The following is a 12299-nucleotide window of genomic DNA, read 5'->3' as shown; positions in this document are numbered from 1 at the left end:
CGCCACGACGGGAACTCCTAATTTTTTCTTAAATGGTACAATATTCAAAATGAAGTTTTACTGAATTTCAGTAATCATTTACTTCATTCCCATATTGTATAATAGGCTCTCCTCTGGACCTCAGAAATACAAGCCAGATGATATCCTTGATTTTATTGAGATTATATTCTAATATGTATGTAATAGACTAATCACTCAATAGTTAATATCACAAAATACTGGCAGATTTATCAACTCTGTTATTTGCACTTTCATTATCATATTGCTCTAATTTTTTTAAACTAGAGACATTTATATTAGTGCTTTTCAACCTCAACACATTTTTTTATTATAGTTGATTTACTATGTTCTGTCAATTTCTGCTGTACAGCTAAGTGTCCCATCATATATACATACATACATACATACACATATATATATACACACACACATTCTTTTTCTCACATTATCTTCCATTGTGTTCCATCATAGGTGACTAGATATAGTTCCCAGTGCTATATAGCAGTCAAACTGCCCTAGTTTTTGATGTCAGTAAATAAAATTAAACTTGCAAACATAGTTAAATTTTAGGAATGTTCCATTCTCACATGGGGAAGACAGCACTCAACTAGTTTATCCAGGTACTAGAACCCAGTACTTAGGAGTCTAGATTTAGCTACACAGAAGTCTTAAGAATACAAACTGCCAATAGATCAAAACTGTAATTCATGGATTTTCTCATTATTAATCTCTGGATAATTAACTCTTTAAAATATGTATTTAAAGGTTGTCATTTTTTTCCAATTTAATTACTATTTTATTTTGGAGCATATCTGATTTACAATGTCAAGTTATTTTCAGATATACAGCAAAGTGATTCAGCTATACATATACACATTCTTTTTCAGATTTTTTTCCCCATATAGGTTATTACATTAAAGGTTGTGGTATCTTATGGAAACTACCACTGCTATATATTAGGCCACAGCATTTATTTTAATAACAAAATTTAACAAAGGGATACTAGTCATGTTAGATGGCTATTAAACAAAAGAAATAGCAGTTCTCTTGCCACTTTCTCATCCCATTCTCTAGAGACAAACATTTTTAAAATTTGTAGCAATTTCTCCTAGTATTTATCCTCCCCACATTTTCCAAATAATGTATGTATATTGCTGTATCTTGAATAATCCATTTTGGACATTATCCACTACCAATGTGATTAACTTTATGAAGATTTTAACACATTAACACACCCCCTTCTCCCCGCCACCATTCATTCAATACAGTGGTATGTAATTTTTGGATAAACTCAAATGCTATGAACCATTATTAGGCTTCTTAGTGAAGAGCTGCAAGTTCATCTGTCTTTAAAAAGAGCTAGTCAACTGATCCACAGTTGACTGATGTGGAAGCTGATGTTACCAAAAATTCAGAGTCTTTTGGAAGGAATACACTTAACTTGATGTCAAGAGACACAGAAAAGTTAAGATTTAATATGGAGATAACACAAATGCATCCTGGATCTGGGTGTGGTGTTCAATAGTATGTATTGTTAACAATGAACAACTGATTTTAAGGTTCATATAACTATTTCCTAATATTTGCCTTTTTAAAATTGAAAGGGTGATTCCCCCAGAACATTCTTCTTATACATTTGCAAAGAATAATGTACAAAAGCATATACTTTATTTTCTATGGCCATGAAAATATGTAATAAAAAAGAAACTGAAAGATTCTATTAACTAATTTTACTGCACAGATATCAAAAGAACAATTTAAAAGGAAGAACAGATGTAAACAGTTCATCAGAGCAACCATTATAATAAGAAATAAATGTATTACATCTCTCAGTAAGGTGAAAACAGTATAAAGAGCAAAAAGGCGCACACATCTGGTGAACACAAAAGGCCATCCTTACCTGAGTACATGTCTACTCTCTGACTTGTGCTTACTATTATTTTCTTTTCAAAGAAGATTTATAAAGATATGTGTAGTATCTCGGTCATATATTCTAAATTTGCACACTGGGATTATTGCTATAACTCATGTTAAAAAAATACTGTCAGTGATACTTTACAGCAGGGACTATGCTGGGCAGTGAGGGATATAGATACCTAAACAGGTAATTATAATACAATGTGATAACTGCCATAATGGAAATTTTAATAGGGTAAAATGGGATTAGGATGGATGGCTAATTATGCTTGTAGAAATAAAAAAAGGCTTCTTAGAGAAAATAATACTTAAACTGACTCTTAAAAACAAGGAATAAGAGTTTGCAAGGCAAACAAAGAGGCAAAGAGGGCATTTCAGAGGGCGGGAATTGCACGTTCACAAATAAATTATAAATGGTGGTAAGTTACTTATTCCTCTATTTTATTTTATTTTGTCTTTTTGCCATTTCTTGGGCTGCTCTTGCGGCATATGGAGGTTCCCAGGCTAGGGGTCTAATTGGAGCTGTAGCTGCCGGCCTACACCACAGCCACAGCAAAGCGGGATCCGAGCCGTGTCTGCAACCTACACCACAGCTCACGGCAACGCTGGATCCTTAACCCACTGAGCAAGGCCAGGGAGCGAACCTGCAACCTCATGGTTCCTAGTCGGATTCGTCAACCACTGAGCCACAACAGGAACTCCTATTCCTCTATTTTAGACTTTATCACATTGTATTACAATCTGTTTGTTTACCTGTTTTATAATATAGATCATGGCCTCCTTGAGAAGCAGAATTTTTACTTTATTTCCTATACTGCCGAGCATACAGTAAACATCTGATATATTTTTGTTGACTGAATGGATTAGTATTTTTTGGTAATTGTTTCTCCAATTACATTAGCTTGGGACAGGGTATATACTGTAACAGGTACACCTGTTTTTGTTTCAAATAAACACAAGCACTCTTTGCACATACTTTCTGGGGGTATACAATTTCTTCTCGGAGGAAGGTGTTTTCTCCTGCATTCTTATCAAAAAGACCCCAGTCCATCTTCAGATCCCAGATGAGAGTATAACAGGAACTGATGATACAAAAGACAATCCACAGGTAAAAGAACACCACGGTGTCTGAGTGACCTCGTTCTAAAGAAAGAAAAGGGAAAGGGAAAAGAGAAAATGACTAGATTCAAGTAAAACTCTTCATTAAATAAAATAAATAAAAAATAGATTCTTTCTTAAGCTTCATAAAGGAAATAAGGTTTTAAGCAAATCTCCTTATAGGGTCATTGTCTAACAAAGGTGAAATAATAAATCTGATTCTCCTAAAGACCAAAGTAATTACCAAACATTCATTAAGTACATAAAATTTGTACAGATGTGCATTTAGAGTTTGACGGCTCTATGCTGAGAACATACAATTTCAAATAATTGCGATGGAGAGTCTGAATATTACAAAAGATGTCATTTTAATTTTTGCCATCAGGTGGCAGCTTAGGGTAAAAGATAAAAAAAAAAAAATTAGGAAACGCCACTGGCAAGGAATGTGCTGCATTTGCTTCAAGAAATCCTTGGATTGTTTTTATACTCCAAGAACGTTTCCTCCATATACTTAGATCTTATCAATTCTTATTGTGAAAGCAATCAGATAATTTTAATTCTAGATAAAGTGGCAGAAAGCAACAGACAGATGAGGAATATATTTAAGCAAATTTCTCTCAAATCACAAAGCAAAGCATGATATTTTTGCTTATTCTGGACATTGTTTAATGATACAAAGGCCTAATTTGACTTTATGCTAAGAACACTATAATGTAACTTTGGGCTGAGAACACTATAAAGTGGACTAAATCAGAAAAATAAAAATAATTTACAAAGGCAGTGACACAACTGTTTCACTCTCAAGGGCTTCATATATTCTCTAATGACACTCTTCTTTGATAAGTTTGAAAGTCATGATATTGTGTTCTCTGGGTATAGGATATTCGTATATAACTATTACTAATATGGCCCTCAACCATCAGGAAAAAAAGATGTCATCTAATTTCAAAAAAGTTTAAATTTGGTTAAGTTTCCAAAGGCTCAGAAAGTAAAGGATGTACCATGCATTATCCATTATCTTTCCTGTTAAAATAAACAAGTACTTATTAATCAGGATTATTTAAAGGCACTCTGCAGTTAAAAGAGCCATTTGTTACTGATGATAAATTTGAGCTCAATAAAGTATAAGCAAAGTACTATGAGAAAATCAAGGAGAATGAGAATGTTTCCAATAGTGGGAAGTAAGAGGAAACTGCACTTGGGTTATTTCTAGAAGGATAAATAAATAGTGTTGCAAAAGTCAGGCAGATGAGGCAAGAATATTCAAGGCTAAAAGAAGATAATGAAAAAGCATGAGGGTGGGAAAATGCAAGGTATGTTTGAGAAGCTCCAAGTAATCTAAATCTAGTGTGAGTGAAACACAGAGGATGTGAGGAAGTGGGTATGATTTGAAATGAGGCTGGAAAAGACATTCTGGGTCTGGCTATAGAATGCCTTCTTCAGCCTTAGAATTAGATGTGTAATTCATAAAAATAACTGGCTGGCAGGTTGCTTTCATCAACTCAGTTTAAAAAAATTCAGATATCTCAGAGCTCTAGTGTTGTGTTAGAGTCAGTTTATACCAGCTTTATGAGCCAATTGTTAAAATTTCAAAAATTCTGCAAACTGGTTGTTGAATGGTCATTATTAAAAATTAAATGACATAAACTCATAATTAGTTACATTAAGAACAAAGGTAATAAAAACTCAAAATCCATCCCTTCCTAATTACTGTACTAAATTTTGCTATTATTCACTCTTTTAGGTTATATGTTTATTGTTATCTATGTAATGGAAACACTATACATCTTTTTCCAACATTACATGTTAATCATCTTATCAGCTTGAAATTGGCTGTTGTGGCAATCCATATTTATACCATATAAATCAGCAAACACTGCAAATCAGTGCCCCCATGCCCACTCTGACCCGAGGACTGTTTTTTAAACGTATACCCACACACCACTGTTCAGCTTCTCCTGGAAAGTCAATGGTAGGTAACAGAAATAAAAGTCTTTTAAATGGTCCACAACTGATTCTAATGAACAGTCAAGCTTGGATACAAACACATTTTCAGCTTTAAATTATTTTCACAAAAACTTTTCTTCATCAAAAGCAAATTGGGGAGTTCCCATTGTGGATCAGGGGAAATGAATTTGACCAGCATCCATGAGGACATAGGTTTGATCCCTGGCCTTGCTCAGTGGGTTAAGGATCCAGCATTGCCATGAGCTGTGGTGTATGTAGGCTGCAGACATGGCTCGGATCTGGCATTGCTGTAGGCCGGTGGCTACAGCTCCGATTCAACCCCTAGCCTGGGAACCTCCAAATGACACAGGTGCGGCCCTAAAAAGACAAAAAAGACAAAAAAAAAAAAAGCAAATTGGGTCAGAGATTTCCCTTGTGGTGCAGCAGGTTAAGGATCTGGCATTGTTACTGTAGCGGTTTGGGTCGTTACTGTGGCACTGGTTTGATCCCTGGCTGGGGAGCTTTCGCACACTGTGGGCGTGGTCAAAAAGAGCAAATTGGGTTAATATTTATTTATTTATTAAAATTTATCATCCCATTTTCTTTTTTCTTTTTTTGACTGCTCCACATGAAGTTCCCAGGACAGGGACCAGATCCAAGGTGCAGTGGTGACCCACATGGCAGCTGCAGCAACTCCGGATCCCCTAACTCACTGTGTTGGCTGGGGATTGAACCTATGTCCTGAAGCTGCAGAGATGCTGCCGATCCTGTTACACCACAGTGGGAACTCTGGTTAATATTTATAACTATAGCATTGGGTCATATGGATTTATCAATTTAAAAAACCAAACAAAATATTTACTTATTATCTAGATTTAGTCAGATGTGTTCTGACATACCTGTTCACCTCATTCTATATACATATAAAGAGTCTAGCTGAGTAGTACTGTTTAATAATTAGCATCATGGTTGCACTGGAAAAAAAATCCTATAATATCTACTAAAATTTGCAAAGAATAAAGCATTTTTAGCAAATAAAGCAAAAATTCACTCTTCTCATATTTTCCAGAACAAGATCAACACAGAGATAAAGACAAAAACATTAAAAATAAAAGAGATAAAGGCTAGCAGCTTAACTGCAAATTACCCTGGCAATTCTTTTTTTTAACTGAATGTTTACTATGTGAAAGATGCTTTACATAAATTACCTCATTTAGTTTTTACAACAAGACATCATTTTGTTTGCTTGTAAAAGTGAAATGAGAATAAAGCAGTAAGTTACATTTAGCAGGAGGTAAGGAAAAACAATTATTTCTCAACTGAGTATAGGTAATACCAAATCTTATTACTGAAAGCTGATTTTCTTTCCTAATTACTAAAGAAATCATTGAGTTCAAATTACTATATGTAAGAAAATTGTGGGGAGGGGAGTTAAAAAAAGGAATTAATAATGAAACTAAAAGTAATGTGCTAATTTTCATTTATTTCTTCTAGATTTTAAGTATAAGTTCTATGCTTAGAATATAATTCTTAAAAGGATACAATGGTTAAGTGCCTTCCTCCTTTCTAAGCCCATACTATTTCTACGAAATCTCTATGAACATACATAAGCACTTACTGATTTAAAAAACATTTTAACAGAATATTTTGGAATAAGTAATTTTTAGCTTATTGATTTCATCAAACAATAATTAACATGCACCTGGTCTATATATGCTACATTTTGGTCTCTTCTTAATTATTACCCTCACCTGATTTTTCCCAACTTCCAAATAAGCAGTGCTTTCTCCCTGGGTTCATCTGCCTTCATTAGTATTCAAGGGTTGTACTGGGAAGATATTACCACTTTAGGCAAGCAATTACATCTAATTCTCTCTTGGCTAACTCTAGTAGCCCACTTTAGTCATGTTCAGAATCACAGAAAATCAAGTCATTGCTATTCTACCCTAAGCTTCTGTTAGACACCTGCCATTTTAGAAGTATAATTAATACCAGACATATGAATGGATGGTAATGGTATCTACTGAATCTAAAACAAATGAAAATAAGCTTCTTAGAGTTTTGTACCCATCAGCCATCATAGAAGGGATAAAGCAAAATAATATATAGGGAAAAGTGCTAAGACAGAAATCAGAAAAATTACATATGGACATCATCTTGAACTATATTTCAGGAAGAACAGATTAAATACCAAAAAAGTGGCACTTTGTGAAAAGAAAGTACATAGACTTTTTTCAACCAAAATTCTAGTAATAGTTTATTAGTTTTTAATCTGAAATTAAACAAGGAAACAAAAGAGATTGGACACTGTTTTCAAAGCCCAAACCTATATAGGTAAACTGAGTTAAGAAACAGTTTGGCATCTAGCAAATCCTAGTTCTACCACTATAGCCAAAAAAATCAAACCATTGAATTGGGATATTAATATGGTTCTCTGAAAATTAATGGATATAGATACTTCCCTGATCTTTAGTGCATTTTAGTTAATATTTGAGGTCACATGTATTACACCTCCTCAGGTGATTATCAATTTATCCTAGGGCAGGCAAGATAAATATTATTATTCCCATTTTACAGTTAAAGAAGCTGAAGTTCAGAGAGAGTGTAAACAGTAGAAAAATAATTGGATTGGAAGTTAGAAAATCTGGGTTTGGATCCAGACTCTGCCTCCTTCCAACTCTGTGATGATAAAAAATTCATAATCTTAAAATGACAGAGACAAAAATGGAAATCATGGAGTTCCCATTGTGGTGCAGTGGAAACAAATCCGACTAGGAACCATGAGGTTGCAGGTTTGATACCTGGCCTTGCTTAGTGGGTTAAGGATCCGGTATTGCTGTGAGCCGTGGTGTAGGTCACAGATGCGGCTCAGATCTGGTGTTTCTGTGGCTGTGGTATAGGCTGGCAGCTGTAGCTCCCAGTAGACCCCTAGTCTGGGAAACTCCATATACCGCGGGTGTGGTCCTAAAAAGCAAAAAAAAAAAAAAAAAAAAAAAGAAGGAAATCATTAGGCCTAAGGATTAAATGAGAAACTAGTAATAGGAATCTTTATCCAAGGAACTTTTCTTGTACTAGACAGCACTGTTTCCCTAAGTACATCTCAACTTGAAAAAGTTTCATAAAACTATTATGTAACATTAAAAAATTTTTCTGAGGTATGTGGAAAATAGAATTTAAAAACTACAATATATTATTATTTCATAGTGTATAATATTACATTTACAGAAAAATACAGGGGTAGCTATCCCTGATTAGGAAAGGAAGATTATTAAAGGAACTTGCTTTTAACTTTATGTATTTATATATTATTTGGATTTTATTTTTACAGTAGTACTTACATATCCATGTTTTACTTATATAATTAAAACTAAAAGAAAAAGAAAGAAAGTGGCTAAGGAAAACAGTTGCTAGTGTGGTGATATTTTACAATGACATAACAAGCATTTAATGTTGCTATATCCTTTTTACTATAAAAAAGTACACAGGAATTCACTCATTCATTCATTCATTCAACAAATGTTTACTGACTATACACTACTACTATTAGCTATGTTATTTATTATATAGTTATCATACTTAGGATTAGCTCGAAAGAAAAATAAGTTTACTTCTACATTCAACAAACATATGCTGAATGTCTACTGGGTAATCAAGTATACTTTAGAGAATGGGGATGGGGAGTTTCCATCATGGCTCAGCAGTAACAAACCCAACTAGTGTCCATGAGGATGCAGGTTTGATCCCTAGCCTTGCTCAGGGGGTTAAAGATCCAGAGTTGCAGTGAGCTGTGGTGTAGGTTGTAGATGCGGCTTGAATCCGGTGTTGTTGTGGCTGTGATGTAGGCCAGCAGCTGCAGCTCCAGCTCGACCCCTAGCCTGGGAACTTCCATATGCCATGGGTATGGCCTTTAAAAAAAGGGGGGGGGAAGATTTATCAAAAAAAAAAAAAAAAAAAAAAAAGAGACTGGGGATGTACTGAAGAATTATTAAGGGCTGGGTGTGAAAGAGGAGGGATGTAAAATAAACATAATCACAACTCGTAAGTGTCACTGTAGAACTGTGCATAGAGGAAGAATCAATAAGTTAGGCTTTCAAGAGGGAAATAGCCCAGAAAGGCTTCCTGGAGGAGGTGCTCACTTGAGCTGAATCTTGAAAATTAGCGGTCTTGAGTTAATCAGGTTTGTGAGGCCAACAAGCCATGTCAAAGAGTTTAAACCATTAATTCAACAAATGAATATCTACTACATGCCAGATATTATTCTAGACAACGAGTACACAGTAGTGAATCTTATTCACTGACGGGCAAATTTCCTACCTCAATGAAGTTTACTAATTAGTTGGGGTAGACAATTATCAGAGATACAAATAAACAAGGTGATTTTAGGCAGTGAAAAGTGCCATGAAGAAAACAGAACACGGTGACATGATTGAGACTGGCAGAGTTCCTTTAGATAGTGTTCAGGCAGAGACAGTCTCCAAGTTGATACCTGAGTACTAAGAAGGAGCCAGCTATATGAAAAGCCGGAGGAAGAATTACACATATAATATTATGTTTTCTAATAACCACATTTTAAAAGCTAAAAAGAAACAGGTTAAATAAAATATATTATTAAAATTAATTTTATCTAAATGTTATTTTAATATATAATCAATAATAATATAGATCTTTTACACTTTTTTTCATACTAAGTCTTTAAATCTGGTTTGTATTTTACACTTAAAAGCATATCTTAATTTAGACCAGGCACATTTCAAGTGCTCAATAACTCCATGTAGCTAGGAGCTCTATTACTGAACAGTGCAGTGCTAGATATTGTATTATAAAGGAGATAAGTTTGAAATGAGAAGACAGGAATAGTGTACTAATGAAAAAGTTCTTATAGTAACCCAATGAGAAATGATGAGAGTGCCAAATCCTAACCACTAGACCACCAGGGAAAGTAAATGAAGAATGATGAGGACTAGAATTGAGTACAGGCATGAGGTACAGAGAGGTCAGGCAAAAACCGAGCAATATTTAGGGACTAACGTTGTCAGGAATTGGTGAACTGTGAAGATGAGATAAAAGATAGAGTCAAGGATGAACCAGGAAGATCTCAAACTGAATGAAAAAAAGTTAATCAGGGGAGTTCCCACTGTGGCTCAGTGGTAATGAACCCGCCTAGTATCCATGAGGAAGCAGGTTTGATCTCTGGCCTTACTCAGTGGGTTAAGGATCTGATATTACCATAAGCTGAGCTGTAGGTTGCAGACATGGCTTGATCTGGTGTTGCTGTGGCTGTGGTGTAGGATGGCAGCTATAGCTCTGATTCAATCCCTAGCCTGGGAACTTTCATATGCCACGAGTGTGGCCCTAAAAAAAAGAAAGCAAAAAAAAAAGAAAGAAAATTAAAAAAAAGCAAAAAAAAAAAAAAAAAAGTCAATCAGTAGATGCACAAAATGAAAGGACAGAGGAGTTGCAATTGTTTGACTAAAATGCTTTCAAAAGCATTTAAATGCTTTAAAAAGCTTGAAACAATGAAAAAATAGAGAGCCTCAACAGAGAATAGCAAATCTCAGCAAAGAAATAGAAGATGGGAATCCTCTCTGTGGCTCAGTGGGTCAAGCATCCAATGCTATCTCTCTGAGGATGTGGGTTCGATCTCTGGCCTCACTCGGTGGGTTAAGGACTTGGAGTTGCCACAAGTGTTCTGTTGGTTGCAGATGCAGCTAGGATCCCGTATTGCTGTGGCTGTGGTGTAGGCCTGTAGCTGCAGCTCCGATTTGATCCCTAGCCCAGGAACCTCCATATGTTACAGGCATGGCCAAAAAAAAGGAAAAAAAAAAAAAAAAAAAAAAGAAAGAACGAAAAGAAATAAAAGACACAAATAAAAACCAAGAGGAATGTGAGAACTGAAAAATACAATAACCAAAATAAGCTTAATGAATGGTGTTAACAGCAGAATAGAGATGACGGAGGAAAGAGTCTACAACCTGGAAAATAGGTGAATAGAAATTACCTAATCTGAACAACAGAAAGAAAATTGAAAAAAAAAAAAAAAAGATGAAAGAAAAGAGACTCAGGGACCTGTGCAACTGTTAAAAAAAAAAAAAAAAAAAAAAAGATCTAATATTTGTGTCAATAGAGCCCAGAGGGAAAGAATAGGGAGGAGCTGAAAAAGTACTTGAAGAAATAATGGCTGACAACTCTTCAAGTTTGGTAAGAGACATACACCTACAGATTAAAGAAGTCAGCAAATCTCAAATAAACAAACCCAAGAAACTATGCCAAAACACAAAATAATTAAACTTCTGAAAACTAAAGATAAAGATTGGAGCTCCCTGGTGGCTCAGCGGGTTAAGGATCTGGTGTTGCCACTGCTGTGGTGCAGGTTTGATCCCTGGCCTGGGACCTTCCACATGCCATGGGTGTGGCCAAACAAAAAAACAACTGCCCCCCTACCCCAAACCCTAAAGACAAAAGATAAAACCCTTGAAAGCAGCCAAAAAAAACCCAACACTTTAACAGACAGGGTTATAACAATGTGAGTGATAGCAGATTTCTCAGAAGAAATCTTTTGGAGGCCAGTAGGAAGTAGCACAAAATCTGTCAAGTGCTGGAAAAAAAAGAACTATAAGCCCACATTTTGTTGCTGCTGTTGTTGCTTTTTAGGGCCACACCCACAGCACATGGAAGTTCCCAGGCTAGGGGTTGAATTGGAGCTACAGCTGCTGGTCTACGCCACAGCCACAGCAATGTGGGCTCCGAGCCATGTCTGTGACTTACAATACAGCTCACAGCAACGCTGGATCCTTAACCCACTGAACAAGGCCAGGGATTGAACCTGCATTCTCATGGATCCTAGTTGGGTTTGTTAACTGCTGAGTTACGAAGGGAACTCCTAAACTCATATCTTATACTGAAGGTATACAGATTCTCTTTTTTTGGCAGGGAGGGCCATGCCCATGGCATGTGGAAGTTCCTGAGCCAGGGATCCAACCTGTGCCACAGCAGTGATCCAAACGGCTACCTTGACAATGCCAGATCTTTAACTTGCTGTGCTGCAAGAGAATAACCCAATGTCTATACTATACTCAGTATCATTCAAAAAATGAAGGGGAAATCAGAACGCTCTCAGATAAATGAAAACTAAGAGAACAGTTTTCTAAAGAAAAGAACTGTTGAATTCTCTCAACAGAAAGAAAATAACAAAGGAAGGAGCCTAAGAACTTCAAGACAGAAGAAAGAACCCAGTGAGAAAAAATACGGATAAATATAACACGCTTTTCTTTTCTTCTTGAGTTTTCCAAAGAATGCTTGACAGCTGAGGCAAAAATTATAACACTGTTTGACATGGT

At 35.6% G+C, this 12299-nt stretch overlaps 1 protein-coding gene across 1 annotated transcript in view; it reads right to left on the bottom strand.

The window, feature by feature from the left end:
* The window catches only part of XPR1 (xenotropic and polytropic retrovirus receptor 1), a 223716-nt gene that overhangs the window by 17731 nt on the left and 193686 nt on the right, over positions 1-12299 (bottom strand). The window contains exon 12 of the mRNA XM_003130352.6: positions 2894-3060. Coding sequence (XP_003130400.5) covers positions 2894-3060 — 167 coding nt within the window. The remainder of the gene's footprint in view (positions 1-2893; positions 3061-12299) is intronic.

The sequence above is a fragment of the Sus scrofa genome, chromosome 9 (genome assembly GCF_000003025.6).
Source record: "Sus scrofa isolate TJ Tabasco breed Duroc chromosome 9, Sscrofa11.1, whole genome shotgun sequence".
NCBI lineage: Eukaryota > Metazoa > Chordata > Mammalia > Artiodactyla > Suidae > Sus > Sus scrofa.
Note: the sequence above shows the minus strand (reverse complement) of the source record. Positions and strands in the feature narration are given on the sequence as shown.